We start from the raw sequence: 17050 nt of genomic DNA, 5'->3' as shown, positions 1-17050 counted from the left end.
TTGACCTTTCTGTGACCTTCAGGGACCATGGGCGTGAAGGGAATGAAGACTCTGGTTGAAGAGTCAGGCACTTTGGAGGATGTTGGCTTCAGGGACAGCGCCATCATCATTGACGGTCCAAATCTCTACTATTCTCTGTATTTTAACTCCAAGCCAAAGCTGGACCAGCAGCATGGAGGAGATTACTCTGCATTCAGAGGTCTGGTCCGTCGATTCTTCAGCAGCCTGAAGAGCTGCAAAGTCACCCCACTAGTCGTTCTGGATGGAGGCGCAGAACCTGTGAAGAACAAAACTGTTGGAAATCGTCTGAAAGACAAACTTCAGAAAGCAAAGAGACTGTCAGAGTCCAGGGCTGGCGAGTGGGACAACATCTTGCCTCCTCTGGTCAAAGACGTCTTCATCCAGGTTCTTCAGGAGCTTGCAGTGGAGATCCAGCAGTGTTTCGGAGAGGCAGACGTGACAGCTGCTCTGAGGGCCAATGAGAGGAAATGTCCCGTTCTGTCCAACGACTCAGATTTTTACATCTTTGATGTGCACAAAGGCTTTCTTTCAATTGATGGGTTCCAGTGGGAATCTGTGACTCAAGGAGCCATTCCTGCTCGGCGCTACAGAATCTCACAGTTTTGTAGATATTTTCATGTAGAGAAGAAGCACATGCCCGTCTTTGCTGCTTTATTGGGAAATGATTACTCACAGTTGGAAAAAGAAGACATTGAAGAGTTAATCAGAAGATATCCTGAAGCTCAGCAGCCAGGAGGATCCTCTACTGGTCGACAGCGAGCCATCCTCAGGTTTTTAGGAGATTTCTGGTGGAAGACACCCGAAGAGGCTGTGACAGAAGCTCTGCAGCTGGTTGGCAGATCTCAGCAGGAGGACATCAAACTTTTCCTGAATTCAGCTCAACAATATGCCTTACATGAGCCACCGCGTCCCAACCTGCCTCAGTGGGTCATCCAGGAAATTCAGAGAGGAAGACTGACCTCCTTTGTCACATCTGTTGTGACCCAGAAGTCGATGACCTTGACTCCACTGGTGGAGGACTTCTCCCAGCCCAGCAGCTACAGTGCTTCCCTCCGGATCCGACAGTTCTTCTACGGACTGATGCTTGGAACGGAGCCATGCACAGAATATGACCGGGAGGGCGCTGAAGATATGCGTCCTAAACAGGTCACCCCTGTCCTAGCAGGTGTGTCACCAGAGGAGCTGCAGAAACTGCAGCTGGAACATCTGAATGAGGTAAAACTGCTTCACTTGGATCGTGCTTTTCACGTCATGCTGCCTGTTGCAATGAAAGTTCAAAATAGACGAGAAGCAAGATATCACAACATTTCGTATCACCAACAGTAACGTGCCAGTAATTCGTTATACATGAGGCACAACGAGTTACGACTGTAACAAGATGTCAAGAGATCTTGGTAACACGCTAGGAACATGTAACACAACATGTCAGGAGATTGTTGGAATAATAATTTTAAAGTAGCACAATAGTACATAAGTTAACTTTTAGGTTAAGATAAACTTAGATACAGATCCAAACTGGGACAGCTGGTGACTCTCTGAACGCAGAGGAGTAGACAGAAAGCAGGCCTAGACTCCTTGATCTCTTTAGACAGAGTCTGTCTGCCAGACAATTAACAAATTCCTGAGCATGGTTCAAAAGTTCACTAGGATCTTAAAACTTTTTATAAATAATGTTATCTATATTACAATTAACTATATTTCTTTAAGCATGTTTTTAATTAGTTAGTTTAGATCCAAACTTATAGTCATGATTTAGCATTACATTGTGTGCAAGCTTGGTTAAAAATACAAACTACTTTCTTGTGGAAACATTTTGAGGCACAGATAGCGCTGCAGCTGCAATCATATATCAAACTGGACAGCGGCTGATACGAGAAGGGTTTGCCGTATATCTGTTTTTGGGGCTCTTTAGCAGGAGGTAATAAAATTAACATTGAGACAGCCCACACAAAGGAAAAGAACACACCTCCTAATGCATATATTTAAATGAGGAGAATATGCAGTCTATAAAAATGTTTGTTTTCACAGCAGAAGTTGGAATCTCTCTTGTGCTGAGTGAGAGTTTCCCAGAAGATGCATCTTCTGTTATTCTTTGTCTTTTTTTACTCAGTTCTTTGTCTCTGTTTTGTAATGTCTTGGACTTTTGATGATCTAGGTGAGATGATTATTGTAAAGTTCTTTTTTGGATTGATTTTCTCTGGATAAAAATCTGGATATCTGAAGTCTGACGTCGTATGATTGCTCTTTTCTCTCTGCACACTTACACAGACACAGGAATTCGGGACAAAGAATTAATTAACGAGCTAAGATCAAGTTATTCCTCTTTTTAATTCTTAACAAGATCCAGTTAATAAACAATGAGTGAAACAAACTAATGTCTCTAAAAATCTAGAACATTGCTATGTTCTTGCTGGTCATTTATTTCTATTGTCTGCATCCATGTAAACTATAAATGTTCTCCTCTGACGATGCACACCTCTAGAAGCTATGCTGCCCCTGCAGGTTGGAGTGCTCCGCTAATCCTGGGGTTTACGTTGCCTTTGGCGTTGCCCCGAGTTGCTCCATCATGGCAACCTGCTGAGGTTTAGACTAAGAGCAGCTTATGATCTCAGTGTGGTACAGACTAGCAACATTGGTCAGAAATACAGAAGTGCAGCCTATAAGTAAGCCCTTCCACATGGGGGCAGTGTTGTTTTCAGGGCTAACATTCATTTTTATGACAAGCAGAGTCACTGACTGGGCAGAAAGGTGACAGTGTTGATGTCAGAGGCAGGAGAGGGAAAGAGAGGGACTGGATGTTATTTCACAGTAGACATTGGGGAGAATGAAGGACAGCCTGACTGTTGCTGCACCTTTAAGCTCCAAACTGAACAGCGGTTCATGCTGCTTCTCTTCTCAGGATCAAGATGAAAATAAAATCATGACTTAGTTCCTCTGCAGGCTCCTGAGATCTGCGCCGCAGAGTCCTGTATGAAGCACTGGGATGTTCAGGCTTGGACATTGAACAGATCCCGGACCAACTCAAGCTGCCAGTCTGTGTGACCCGGTTCTGGTACCAGAACCGCCAGCAGAACCCCTTAGACAGGTTCAACATCCCCTGCCTCCAGGCCCTGGTCCTTGGCTTCCTGCAAGGAAACACTAATGGAGGTGAGACTCAGAAGGATGATATGTAACGGTTAGATGGTGGTTGGATGGTGGTTGGATGGTGGTTGGATGATGGTTAGATGGTGGTTGGATGGTGGTTGGATGGTGGTTGGATGATGGTTGGATGGTGGTTGGATGACGGTTGGATGATGGTTGGATGGTGGTTGGATGACTGTTGGATGACGGTTGGATGATGGTTGGATGGTGGTTGGATGGTGGTTGGATGATGGTTGGATGGTGGTTGGATGGTGGTTGGATGACGGTTGGATGGTGGATGGATGACGGTTGGATGGTGGTTGGATGGTGGTTGGATGGTGGTTGGATGACGGTTGGATGGTGGTTGGATGACGGTTGGATGGTGGTTGGATGGTGGTTGGATGACGGTTGGATGGTGGTTGGATGACCGTTGGATGGTGGTTGGATGGTGGTTGGATGGTGGTTGGATGACGGTTGGATGGTGTTGGATGGTGGTTGGATGATGGTTGGATGATGGTTGGATGATGGTTGGATGGTGGTTGGATGGTGGTTGGATGACCGTTGGATGACGGTTGGATAGTGGTTGGATGGTGGTTGGATGACGGTTGGATGATGGTTGGATGGTGGTTGGATGACCGTTGGATGGTGGTTGGATGGTGGTTGGATGATGGTTGGATGGTGGTTGGATGGTGGTTGGATGACGGTTGGATGGTGGTTGGATGACGGTTGGATGGTGGTTGGTTGGTGGTTGGATGACGGTTGGATGGTGGTTGGATGATGGTTGGATGGTGGTTGGTTGGTGGTTGGTGACGGTTGGATGGTGGTTGGTTGGTGGTTGGATGACGGTTGGATGGTGGTTGGATGGTGGTTGGATGACGGTTGGATGGTGGTTGGATGACGGTTGGATGGTGGTTGGATGGTGGTTGGATGACCGTTGGATGACGGTTGGATGGTGGTTGGATGACGGTTGGATGGTGGTTGGATGGTGGTTGGATGACGGTTGGATGACGGTTGGATGACGGTTGGATGACGGTTGGATGACGGTTGGATGATGGTTGGATGGTGGTTGGATGGTGGTTGGATGGTGGTTGGATGACGGTTGGATGATGGTTGGATGGTGGTTGGATGACTGTTGGATGACGGTTGGATGATGGTTGGATGGTGGTTGGATGATGGTTGGATGATGGTTGGATGATGGTTGGATGGTGGTTGGATGGTGGTTGGATGACCGTTGGATGACGGTTGGATGGTGGTTGGATGGTGGTTGGATGACGGTTGGATGATGGTTGGATGGTGGTTGGATGACCGTTGGATGGTGGTTGGATGGTGGTTGGATGATGGTTGGATGGTGGTTGGATGGTGGTTGGATGACGGTTGGATGGTGGTTGGATGACGGTTGGATGGTGGTTGGATGGTGGTTGGATGACGGTTGGATGGTGGTTGGATGACCGTTGGATGGTGGTTGGATGGTGGTTGGATGGTGGTTGGATGACGGTTGGATGGTGGTTGGATGGTGGTTGGATGATGGTTGGATGATGGTTGGATGATGGTTGGATGGTGGTTGGATGGTGGTTGGATGACCGTTGGATGACGGTTGGATAGTGGTTGGATGGTGGTTGGATGACGGTTGGATGATGGTTGGATGGTGGTTGATGACGGTTGGATGGTGGTTGGATGGTGGTTGGATGATGGTTGGATGGTGGTTGGATGGTGGTTGGATGACGGTTGGATGTGGTTGGATGACGGTTGGATGGTGGTTGGATGGTGGTTGGATGACGGTTGGATGGTGGTTGGATGACCGTTGGATGGTGGTTGGATGGTGGTTGGATGGTGGTTGGATGACGGTTGGATGGTGGTGGATGGTGGTTGGATGATGGTTGGATGGTGGTTGGATGACGGTTGGATGGTGGTTGGATGACGGTTGGATGGTGGTTGGTTGGTGGTTGGATGACGGTTGGATGGTGGTTGGATGACGGTTGGATGGTGGTTGGTTGGTGGTTGGATGACGGTTGGATGGTGGTTGGATGGTGGTTGGATGACGGTTGGATGGTGGTTGGATGACGGTTGGATGGTGGTTGGATGGTGGTTGGATGACCGTTGGATGACGGTTGGATGACGGTTGGATGGTGGTTGGATGACGGTTGGATGGTGGTTGGATGGTGGTTGGATGACCGTTGGATGACGGTTGGATGACGGTTGGATGACGGTTGGATGACCGTTGGATGACGGTTGGATGACGGTTGGATGACGGTTGGATGATGGTTGGATGGTGGTTGGATGGTAGTTGGATGGTGGTTGGATGACGGTTGGATGATGGTTGGATGGTGGTTGGATGACTGTTGGATGACGGTTGGATGATGGTTGGATGGTGGTTGGATGATGGTTGGATGATGGTTGGATGGTGGTTGGATGGTGGTTGGATGGTGGTTGGATGACGGTTGGATGGTGGTTGGATGGTGGTTGGATGACGGTTGGATGATGGTTGGATGGTGGTTGGATGACCGTTGGATGGTGGTTGGATGGTGGTTGGATGATGGTTGGATGGTGGTTGGATGGTGGTTGGATGACAGTTGGATGGTGGTTGGATGACGGTTGGATGGTGGTTGGATGGTGGTTGGATGACGGTTGGATGGTGGTTGGATGACTGTTGGATGTGGTTGGATGGTGGTTGGATGGTGGTTGGATGACGGTTGGATGGTGGTTGGATGGTGGTTGGATGATGGTTGGATGGTGGTTGGATGACGGTTGGATGGTGGTTGGATGACGGTTGGATGGTGGTTGGTTGGTGGTTGGATGACGGTTGGATGGTGGTTGGATGATGGTTGGATGGTGGTTGGTTGGTGGTTGGATGACGGTTGGATGGTGGTTGGTTGGTGGTTGGATGACGGTTGGATGGTGGTTGGATGGTGGTTGGATGACGGTTGGATGGTGGTTGGATGACGGTTGGATGGTGGTTGGATGGTGGTTGGATGACCGTTGGATGACGGTTGGATGACGGTTGGATGGTGGTTGGATGACGGTTGGATGGTGGTTGGATGGTGGTTGGATGACCGTTGGATGACGGTTGGATGACGGTTGGATGGTGGTTGGATGATGGTTGGATGATGGTTGGATGGTGGTTGGATGGTGGTTGGATGATGGTTGGATGACGGTTGGATGATGGTTGGATGGTGGTTGGATGACTGTTGGATGACGGTTGGATGATGGTGGATGGTGGTTGGATGATGGTTGGATGATGGTTGGATGATGGTTGGATGGTGGTTGGATGGTGGTTGGATGACCGTTGGATGACGGTTGGATGGTGGTTGGATGGTGGTTGGATGACGGTTGATGATGGTTGGATGGTGGTTGGATGACCGTTGGATGACGGTTGGATGATGGTTGGATGGTGGTTGGATGATGGTTGGATGGTGGTTGGATGACCGTTGGATGACGGTTGGATGATGGTTGGATGGTGGTTGGATGACCGTTGGATGACGGTTGGATGATGGTTGGATGGTGGTTGGATGACCGTTGGATGACGGTTGGATGATGGTTGGATGGTGGTTGGATGACCGTTGGATGACGGTTGGATGATGGTTGGATGGTGGTTGGATGACGGTTGGATGATGGTGGATGGTGGTTGGATGACCGTTGGATGGTGGTTGGATGACCGTTGGATGACGGTTGGATGATGGTTGGATGACCGTTGGATGGTGGTTGGATGATGGTTGGATGGTGGTTGGATGACCGTTGGATGGTGGTTGGATGATGGTTGGATGGTGGTTGGATGACCGTTGGATGACGGTTGGATGATGGTTGGATGGTGGTTGTATGGTGGTTGGTGATGGTTGGATGGTGGTTGGATGATGGTTGGATGGTGGTTGGATGGTGGTTGGATGATGGTTGGATGGTGGTTGGATGACCGTTGGATGGTGGTTGGATGATGGTTGGATGACGGTTGGATGGTGGTTGGATGATGGTTGGATGATGGTTGGATGACGGTTGGATGGTGGTTGGATGACGGTTGGATGATGGTTGGATGATGGTTGGATGGTGGTTGGATGATGGTTGGATGGTGGTTGGATGGTGGTTGGATGACTGTTGGATGACCGTTGGATGACGGTTGGATGATGGTTGGATGGTGGTTGGATGACGGTTGGATGATGGTTGGATGGTGGTTGGATGACCATTGGATGACGGTTGGATGATGGTTGGATGGTGGTTGGATGACCGTTGGATGACGGTTGGATGACCGTTGGATGACGGTTGGAAGATGGTTGGATGGTGGTTGGATGACCGTTGGATGATGGTTGGATGGTGGTTGGATGACCGTTGGATGACGGTTGGATGATGGTTGGATGGTGGTTGGATGACCGTTGGATGACGGTTGGATGACGGTTGGATGACGGTTGGATGATTGTTGGAAGGTGGTTGGATGACCGTTGGATGACGGTTGGATGATGGTTGGATGGTTGTTGGATGATGGTTGGATGGTGGTTGGATGATGGTTGGATGGTGGTTGGATGACTGTTGAATGATGGTTGGATGGTGGTTGGATGACCGTTGGATGACGGTTGGATGATGGTTGGATGGTGGTTGGATGACCGTTGGATGATGGTTTGGATGGTGGTTGGATGACCGTTGGATGATGGTTGGATGATGGTTGGATGGTTGTTGGATGATGGTTGGATGGTGGTTGGATGATGGTTGGATGGTGGTTGGATGGTGTTGGATGACTGTTGGATGATGGTTGGATGGTGGTTGGATGACCGTTGGATGACGGTTGGATGATGGTTGGATGGTGGTTGGATGACCGTTGGATGACGGTTGGATGACGGTTGGATGACGGTTGGATGATGGTTGGATGGTGGTTGGATGACCGTTGGATGACGGTTGGATGATGGTTGGATGGTGGTTGGATGATGGTTGGATGGTGGTTGGATGACCGTTGGATGACGGTTGGAAGATGGTTGGATGGTGGTTGGTTGACCGTTGGATGATGGTTGGATGGTGGTTGGATGACCGTTGGATGACGGTTGGATGATGGTTGGATGGTGGTTGGATGACCGTTGGATGACCGTTGGATGACGGTTGGATGACGGTTGGATGATGGTTGGATGGTGGTTGGATGACCGTTGGATGACGGTTGGATGATGGTTGGATGGTGGTTGGATGATGGTTGGATTATGGTTGGATGGTGGTTGGATGATGGTTGGATGGTGGTTGGATGGTGGTTGGATGACTGTTGGATGATGGTTGGATGGTGGTTGGATGACCATTGGATGACAGTTGGATGATGGTTGGATGGTGGTTGGATGACCATTGGATGACGGTTGGATGACGGTTGGATGACGGTTGGATGGTGGTTGGATGGTGGTTGGATGACCATTGGATGACGGTTGGATGACGGTTGGATGACGGTTGGATGGTGGTTGGATGGTGGTTGGATGACCGTTGGATGACGGTTGGATGATGGTTGGATGGTGGTTGAATGACCTTTCGATGACGGTTGGATGACCGTTGGATGACGGTTGGATGATGGTTGGATGGTGGTTGGATGACCGTTGGATGACGGTTGGATGATGGTTGGATGGTGGTTGGATGATGGTTGGATGATGGTTGGATGGTGGTTGGATGACCGTTGGATGGTGGTTGGATGACCGTTGGATGACGGTTGGATGATGGTTGGATGGTGTGTCTGTGTTCCAGGCAGTGCGGTCCAGTCGGCTGTCGGTGCGGCCGCTCGTCGCCCCCTGCAGGTCGCTGCTGCTCATGCTTTCAGCCGCTGGTTGACCTGCTTGAGGCAGAGCCTCCACCTGAACCAGCTGCTCTGCTTCCCTCTGCCAGAGCCGTCCTGCTGCAGTCAAACGCCCGGCTGACCTTCTGATAGGCCGTATCCTAGCTGACCCCTGACCCCTGACCCTGCCTTCAGGCTGTACTGCGGTCCATGGCTCCACCAGGTGCATAACCAGCTGCTGACCGATGCCAATGCTTTCAGAGAGAGGAGGGAGCGGCTGCAGGATGGAGAGAGAGAGCTGCTGGACAGAGCCCTGATGGTCATCCAGTCTGGTGGGGTTGGGGCTGAAGAGGAACTGGCGAGGGGCCAGGGCCCGTCCAGGGTCAGGGAATCGTTCAGGGGCCGGGGCCCGTTCAGGGTCAGGGAATCGTTCAGGGGCCGGGGCCCGTCCAGGGTCAGGGAATCGTTCAGGGGCCGGGGCCCGTCCAGGGTCAGGGAATCGTTCAGGGGCCGGGGCCCGTCCAGGGTCAGGGAATCGTTCAGGGGCCGGGGCCCGTTTTAGGAGGTGCGGCCCATTTAGGGGGCGGTGTCCATTTTATGGGGCGGGGCCCGTCAAGACAGATCTCAGCTTCTGGATCGCCCCTAATTAGAACAATTCCCTCAGCCCAAGGAGGGACCCAGAAGGACTAAGGCCCCCATATAGAGTTTACACAAACATTAAGTTCTCAAATACAAAAGATGCAGGAACATTTTCCCAGAGTTGCCAGAGTAATTTTCCCAGCAGGAGGTCGGGTCCCGACGATGACAGGAGAGAAACGCAGAAACACTGATGGAGGGAATGAAGGTTTGAAACCGTTGACAGGAAGCTGATGAATTGCTCTGCTCCTCTGGTTTTATGTGACTTTAATGTGCCATATGTGTGTTTTTAAGGCTGAATGCTGAGATGGGAATACAGGTTTTAACTAGGACATTCAGGAGTCTGTTTGTGTTCTCTGCGATATTTTCTCTTAGCTGTTTTAATGACAACTGTTTCTCTTTTTGTCCAACCTGAATGAACTGTAATATTTTAGGTAAAATTAGTCTGAAGGAAGATCTCAGTTCAATAAAACATCTTCGTGAGATTATTATAATTATAATCAGACAATAATCAGATTATTATCTGATCATTATCTGATAATGAATTGCAGTTCATGGATGAATATATTTTCTGAATGTTTTACTGAATCAGTTTTGTTTTTGTCCAGCAACATTTGCTGGACAAATGTGACTCAGGGGAGGCCGGTGGGTTACAATGTGTTAGTAATGCAGACAAGAAACAACACACTGCTGCTGCTGTTAGCAGCGGTTAGCAGCTGTTAGCTTAGCTGTTTAGCTAAACTAACAGCAGCAGCAGCTCTAACCTACCACAGCGATCACCGATTAGTAAACCTTCAGTCTGAAACCACTGCAGCACTGGATGTTTTGTTGGACTGTTTTTTGGTGTTGAATCCTGAAGCATAAAGTGTCGTTGTTGTGGAGCTTGGCCTCCACTCAGAGTGAGAAGGAAGCGGTTTGGAGTTGAACTCCGGTGTTTCCCTCTGCAGTGCAGCACAGCACTGTGTTCATAAAACCTGCATTTCCAAGCTTCTCTGAGTTCATGTGGCTTTTGGACGGCATGCAACAGAAAAGTCTCTCTGGCCTCCAGCATTGTGCAGCGCATGTGTTGTGCGCATGTGTTGTGCGCATGTGTTGTGCGCATGAGCGATTTCCATACATAAACAATAAATGCAAAGCGTTTATATTTGTAAATCTGATTCAGTGCTTCACCACCTCACTGGTTTCCAGTGTCTGTTTTGTGCTGGACAGTAACTGAGAACATATTGTTCTCACCCGCCTGGTTTCTGATTTTTCTCTTCAGGGTTTCAGATCAATCTGGTTTAAATACCAAAGGAAACACAGAATCCAGTTTTTGTTCATTGTAAAGGAATAAAATCAACCCCAGTAAACATAATCACACCCCAACCTGACTCATCATCCAGCTTTAAATCTACACCCGGAGGCCCACATCCCCGTGCTGCCACCACCGTGCAGCCCTCCCTCCGCAGTGACTCCGCCCTGCACAGGTAACCAGCCGCTGATTGGTCCAGATGTGTTCGAGCAGAAGCGCAGGCCGACCACAGTCCACCAGGGGGCGACACCGGTTCGATGTGTTTGCTTTAGGGAGCAGAAGGAGAAGCGGGAGGCGTATGAACATTCGCTGGGGTCGGTCAGAGTTTGCTCAGGTGAGTTCTGTCCGCGGCAGGAGGATTCATGTCTGCGCAGGTGAGTTTGTAGTAGTTGTTTTAGTCTCTACCAAACTCCTCTGACTTTCTGTCCGATTCTAGCTGACTTTTAACTGATAACATAACTGAAGCCTTCGCCAATATCGGTCTGAACGGAAGTGATTAAAGGTTTATTAATGCGGATCCATCGCCGAACTGAAGCCAGACTCCATATTAGTGAGGTCAGATCCTCTGCTGGTGTGCTTGTTTCGGTAACAGGCAGAAATCTGTAAATTCTCAGATTTCCTAACGGAGTTCTGGAGCGGGGCTGACCCGCAGGACAAGCACGAGACCTCAGAGTCCGCCGCGTGAAGCGCTGACAGGTCATAGGTCACATGCTGCATGTAGAGGGCTCTGTGACCTGATCTAACCCAGGCAGTCGCAACCTTCCGGTCCGAATCCAATAAAATTTTAGGTAATTAATTTTATGGCTGAAGCTGAATTTATTTATTTATGAGGTGCAAAGCCAAGACAACCAGTGACGTGTTTCCCAAATGCAGATGAAACCCTGAGATCATCCGGATGCCAGAGAAAAACTTTTCCATCGTGCTGAACCCTGAAAACAAACGGAAGGTTTTCCTGGTTGCACCAACAGGAAATACTGTGAACAACATTCTGTCATGACGGGAGAAAGAAGTTCTCTGCAAACTTATTTCATTTCATCAATACAAGCAACAACATGGCCACAGAACGACCGGCTGAAGGACGTCTGATTGGGCCCGGCCGGCCCGGCCCGGCCCAAGGCCCCGGACCCCCCGGCCGTCGTCTCTAAAGGCCTCTGATGAATCGGGTCTCTCTACTTCGCAGACGGGATGATCCAACAGTTCTCTCTCCTCTGCACCGCGCTGCTCAGCCCGCTGACAGCTGATGGCACTAAGCCTCATCCACTCGGGTGGGTGGTGTGGATGGAGCAACCTCCACCTGTGTCAGAGGTCAGAGCAGAGGTCCAGACAGTAGCCTTAGTCCCACCCTGTTCAAATGGGCCAGTACCAACCAGAACCACTGGAAGAAAACTTGAGTAAAACTGGTTTTAAATAAAACCTCAAATTCAGTGACGTTCAGAAAGTCACCAGATTTACAAATATAAACCTGCTGCATGTTGTTGTTTACATGAGGAAACGTGGACAACGATGGACGGCGATAGACTGTTCTATGACATGACTTTACAGTATGGCTAGCTCCAAGGCAAGTTCCAAGGCTAGCTCCAGGGCTAGCTCCAAGGCTAGCTCTAGGGCTAGCTCCAAGGCAAGTTCCAAGGCTAGCTCTAGGGCTAGCTCCAAGGCAAGTTCCAAGGCTAGCTCCAGGGCTAGCTCCAAGGCTAGCTGCAAGGCTAGCTCTAGGGCTAGCTCCAAGGCAAGTTCCAAGGCTAGCTCTAGGGCTAGCTCCAAGGCTAGCTCCAAGGCTAGCTCTAGGGCTAGCTCCAAGGCTAGCTCTAGGGCTCGCTCCAAGGCTAGCTCCAAGGCTAGCTCCAAAGCTAGCTCCAAAGCTAGCTCTAGGGCTAGCTCCAAGGCTAGCTCTAAGGCTAGCTCTAGGGCTAGCTCCAAGGCTAGCTCCAAAGCTAGCTCCATGGCTAGCTCCAAAGCTAGCTCTAGGGCTAGCTCCAAGGCTAGCTCCAGGGCTAGCTCTAGGGCTAGCTCCAAGGCTAGCTCCAGGTCATCATGGGTTACTGTCAGTGGTTGTATGTGAAGAACTCACATCCATGTTCTTTATAAATATTGATACAATAAATACAAAGATGTAAGAAAGTAAATATAAATCCCTTTCTAAATATTATGTATAATATTGTCATAAATATTGTATGACATCATAAAGAGCTGAGCGGGCCATGTTACCATGGAAACAGTGCCGAGTGCAAAGCCCAGAGGAAGCTCCGTGGTTAGCTCCTTGGCTATCTCCATGGCTAGCCCCAGGGCTAGCTCCGTGGTTAGCTCCCTGGCTAGCTCCCTGTCTAGCTCCAAGGCTAGCCCCAGGGCTAGCTCCAAGGATAGCTCCAGGGCTAGCTCCAAGGCTAGCCCCAGGGCTAGCTGCGTGGTTAGCTCCCTGGCTAGCTCCAAGGCTAGCCCCAGGGCTAGCTCCAAGGCTAGCTCCATGGCTAGCCCCAGGGCTAGCTCCGTGGTTAGCTCCCTGGCTAGCTCCAGGGCTAGCTCCATGGCTAGCTCCAAGGCTAGCTCCCTGGCTATCTTCCTGTTACTGTCTCTTCCTCTGCAGTGTGCAGTCTCAGTGTCTGGGATCATGAGCGCCCCCTGCCATGAGGCCAGAGAACTGCCTGCCTCACCTCCAGTCTGTTCCCTGGTTTCTGCTCAGCTCAAAACACGTTACACACACAGTTGGAGAGGAAAAGCGCTGAAGGTTATATAGATGAGCTAAATGTTGTCAAATCAGTTGCTATATGAAATATTTTGTCAGCGTTTTAGTGGCGGCGGTCAGACAGGAGGAGCTGCTGAGTAGCAGCAGTGCAGTGGGCCAGAGGTTGATGAATCCAGGTGAGGCTCGACTCAATGCTGCCTCACCTGCTGCTCTTCTGAACAACTTCAGAGATTTTGAAGAAATAATCATCAAAATTGGTTAAGCTCAATAAAAATAAATACTTTGTAGTCCAAACCACAGGGTGACAACAGCAATATAAATTATTTTTCCATGATGACGGGAGGCTCTGCTTCACGTCACTGATTGATATTCTGTCCCAAGTTTTTGTCAACACCCGTCAGACATAAAAAAGTAAGAAAATCAGGCATTATTGTGGTCACCAGAATCTCTGAGGACCCCTGGTTTATTCCTGGTTGTTTGTCACAACCATGATGTGTTGACACCGTCACTGACAATTTCCAACATTTTGATTAAATTCTGTGAAATAAATGTTTATTTAGATTTATTGTAAAGATGTCATGGATCTGAAGAGCGACAATATGGCCGCCTTCACATAAATCTAATCATAAAATCAGGTTGTTGTTTCGTCAGCTCCATCAGAGTGAGACTCTCACTGAAGTTAATAATCAATTTTAATGCATTTTCCTTAAATGGTTTATTTCTCATGAATCAAGGATTTCTTTTCAATCTGTCAAATGGACTTTATGTTGTTTGAAATCATTTTTATTTTGCTTTTGAGACGCATTTGTCTGTAAAGCTGATTAAAAATGTCAGTGAATAATTTGTCCTTCATTAATCACTGAGCTGCTTTTGACACATTCATAAACAATCTGATCAATAATCCGATGCATTGATCAGTCTTGCTGCTGAAATGTCTTATAGATGCCAAAGGTCATCACTATGGCAATGGCTGCTCAGAGCCCGCTGGTTGGTGGGAAGTTGAGTGGAAGGAAAAACTGTGTCTTCCTCAGGTGACCGTGCTGTACTTCGCCAGGAGCGCCGAGCTGACCGGACTAAGGGAGGAGCAGCTCGTTGCCGTGCCAACACCAATCAGCAGCGGGGACCTGTGGGCTCTGTTGCTACGGAAACAGCCCAGGTAGGAAGGCCCAGAATCTCAGGAGGCGTCGCTCCGACGGCGACGCGACGCTCCGACGGCGACTCGACGCTCCGACGGCGACTCGACGCTCCGACGGCGACTGGACGCTCCGACGGCGACTGGACGCTCCGACGGCGACGCGTCGCTCCGACGGCGACTCGACGCTCCGACGGCGACTCGACGCTCCGACGGCGACACGTCGCTCCGACGGCGACTCGACGCTCCGACGGCGACTGGACGCTCCGACGGCGACTGGACGCTCCGACGGCGACTCGACGCTCCGACGGCGACTCGTCGCTCTGACTCGTCATGTTTCTGCAGGCTGGTGGCGCTGCAGGGCCGCGTGGTGCTGGCCGTGCGCCGGCAGTACGTCGCCATCGGCAACCAGCAGCTGCACCTGCAGGACGGCGACGAGGTGGCCGTGGTGCCGCCGCTGAGCGGAGGGTAGAACCGAACCAGAACCAGAACCAGAACCGGACCGATCTTTGCACATGGAGGAGCCGCCCAGGGACATCTTCAGGCTGAGCCATGATTGGCTGTCGGTACAGGAAGTGGTGGACTCCGTCAGCAGCAGCCGCTGTGGCGCCGTCTCTGTGTTTATAGGTACGACCTTCATCATCCTCCTCTTCCTCAGGGCAGGCCTTCAGTTCTGATCAACCAATTGGATCAATACCAAGCGATCAGAGACCAGGTCTCAACCCGCTGCCCTGTCGGCACTGCTGACCCGTTTCCTGTGCAGGCGCGACCCGGGAGGACCAGGCGGAGGGCAGGAAGGTGATTGGTCTGCAGTACGAGGCGTACGAGGCCATGGTCCAATCGGAGCTGAGCCGGCTGGCGGGGGCCCTGAGGGCCCGCTGGCCCTCGCTGCTGCACGTCTGCATCCACCACCGCCTGGGTGAGGCTCCGCCCGCCACGCTGTGATGTCATCGACGCCGAGCCTCACCCTTCTCTTCCTCCCTCAGGTGGGTGAAGGTGGGCGAGGCCAGCGTCGTCATGGCGATCTCCTCTCCGCACCGCCAGGACGGCCAGGAGGCCATCCAGCACGCCGTCACCCAGCTCAAGGCCAGCGCCCCCATCTGGAAGAAGGTGGGAACCGGGCCAGAACCGCGCCAGAACCGGGCCCTACACTGACCACTTATCCTTACTTCTGACTGGTTCTGACCGGTTCTGATCCACAGGAGGTCTACGACACCCACCAGTCGTCCTGGAAGGAGAACTCAGAGTGCAGCTGGTCGCAGGGGGAGGAGCTTCTGACTGACCCCTGACTGACTTCTGACCCCAGAGGAACAACTGGTTAATTCGAACTGCATAGTTAAAGTAAAAGCAGCTCCTGCAGCTCATTCCTGATCTGGGTTTCTGGTTAGAGTGGCACTCTGTCCTCATAGAGGAGCTTTGATACACTCAGAGTGGTTTTGTCCTCATTAAGTATTCGCACTGGGCTCCATATATGGTCGTGGCTTCCTGATGTGTTCAATAAAAACGCAAATTCTCATTTTTCTATTTTAGTTTTTAGTAGGAAACAAAACAACTGAGACATCCTGATGTTTTGGGTCGGTCTGGTTCTGGACCACTATCCAAAGAACTCGAGCAGAACCCAGAGCTGAACCGGGTCCAAACCGGATCTCCAACTCCCTCATGATGGAAGGACAGGAAGTTCTGCTGCAGGTCGGGTCCTGGGACAGGAAGTGATGTCATCAAAGCGTAGAAACTCTGAATTATGGTGATTGTCCTGAAGCTGGATGGAATCTCAGCAGAACCTCGGACCAGAACCGGAATCCTCAATCTGATCCAGTTGGTTCTGCTCTGGTCTATTGGACCTGATGAGGCCCGGTTCTCTGCTCCAGAACCAGCTAGTGGTTCTCTTTGAACACAGATTCCTGGACCAATCAAAACGGGTCCTACCAGAACCGCAGGAACGGGTCGCACTCCCTCCAACAGGAAGTCCAGATTGGGAATCATGCCTCGGCTAAAAAAAAAGCAGAGCAGCTGATCCAAAAGGTTCTGGTTCTGAATCAACAGCTGGACCCACAGTGACCACCGGGTCCTGACCTCTGATCAGATCACCATGACAACAGACCGGCAGCTGGCTGGAAGCCTTTACTACAGTTAAATGAAGGTCATGACCCCAAGGTCACGACCCCAAGGTCACGTCCGGTTTACTGGACTCTATCCGGCTAACTGGACCTGCTTCAGGAACAGAACCAGAACCCAACCAGAACGCCAGATGAACCATCAAGTATTGAGGTTCTGCTGCTGGTTCTGGTCCCACCGGACCTCTCTGGGTTGGGAGGTTCTGGTTCAGTTTCAGGTGTTGAAACGTTTGTTTCCTGACTGACTCATTCAGTTTGACTCACATGTGGATGCAGTGTTTCCATGATGCCTTCAGGGCCCTCAGGTAAACTCACCTGTTCCATGATGCCTTCAGGG

General features: G+C 50.5%; 2 protein-coding genes and 1 pseudogene across 3 annotated transcripts; all 3 read left to right on the top strand.

Moving 5' to 3' along the window:
- Nucleotides 1–10673, top strand: LOC129356957 (protein asteroid homolog 1-like; annotated as a pseudogene).
- Nucleotides 10674–10987: 314 nt separating this feature from the next.
- On the top strand, nt 10988–15071 carry LOC129356954 (molybdopterin synthase sulfur carrier subunit-like). 2 transcript variants are annotated; one of them, XM_055026490.1, is made up of 3 exons: nt 10988–11121; nt 14499–14623; nt 14945–15071. In XM_055026490.1, the coding sequence occupies exons 1-3, from the start codon at nt 11086–11088 to the stop codon at nt 15069–15071; spliced, it is 288 nt and encodes a 95-aa protein (XP_054882465.1). In that variant the 5' UTR covers nt 10988–11085. The 2 variants fall into 2 exon arrangements, with proteins under 2 accessions (XP_054882465.1, XP_054882466.1); XM_055026491.1 differs by having other exon boundaries at nt 11007–11161.
- A 43-nt stretch (nt 15072–15114) lies between these two features.
- Nucleotides 15115–16118, top strand: LOC129356953 (molybdopterin synthase catalytic subunit-like). The gene is made up of 4 exons (XM_055026488.1): nt 15115–15226; nt 15363–15519; nt 15586–15709; nt 15802–16118. Exons 1-4 carry the CDS (start codon nt 15115–15117, stop codon nt 15886–15888), a joined length of 480 nt encoding a protein of 159 aa, XP_054882463.1. The 3' UTR covers nt 15889–16118.
- The last annotated feature ends 932 nt before the right edge of the window (nt 16119–17050 follow it).

The sequence above is a fragment of the Poeciliopsis prolifica genome, unplaced genomic scaffold (assembly GCF_027474105.1).
Source record: "Poeciliopsis prolifica strain line A6 unplaced genomic scaffold, Auburn_PproV2 SCAFFOLD212, whole genome shotgun sequence".
Lineage (NCBI taxonomy): Eukaryota > Metazoa > Chordata > Actinopteri > Cyprinodontiformes > Poeciliidae > Poeciliopsis > Poeciliopsis prolifica.
Note: the sequence above shows the minus strand (reverse complement) of the source record. Positions and strands in the feature narration are given on the sequence as shown.

What these genes read in the sequence shown, in the direction of transcription:
- LOC129356954 (XM_055026490.1), top strand. Translation starts at nt 11,086, where the DNA reads ATGAACATTCGCTGGGGTCGGTCAGAGTTTGCTCAG. An exon ending in GTCGGTCAGAGTTTGCTCAG is followed by an intron (nt 11,122 to 14,498) that starts GTGAGTTCTGTC and finishes TGTCTTCCTCAG; the next exon opens with GTGACCGTGCTGTACTTCGC. An exon ending in TTGCTACGGAAACAGCCCAG is followed by an intron (nt 14,624 to 14,944) that starts GTAGGAAGGCCC and finishes ATGTTTCTGCAG; the next exon opens with GCTGGTGGCGCTGCAGGGCC.
- LOC129356953 (XM_055026488.1), top strand. Translation starts at nt 15,115, where the DNA reads ATGGAGGAGCCGCCCAGGGACATCTTCAGGCTGAGCCATGATTGGCTG. An exon ending in TGCATCCACCACCGCCTGGG is followed by an intron (nt 15,520 to 15,585) that starts TGAGGCTCCGCC and finishes TTCCTCCCTCAG; the next exon opens with GTGGGTGAAGGTGGGCGAGG. An exon ending in GCGCCCCCATCTGGAAGAAG is followed by an intron (nt 15,710 to 15,801) that starts GTGGGAACCGGG and finishes TCTGATCCACAG; the next exon opens with GAGGTCTACGACACCCACCA.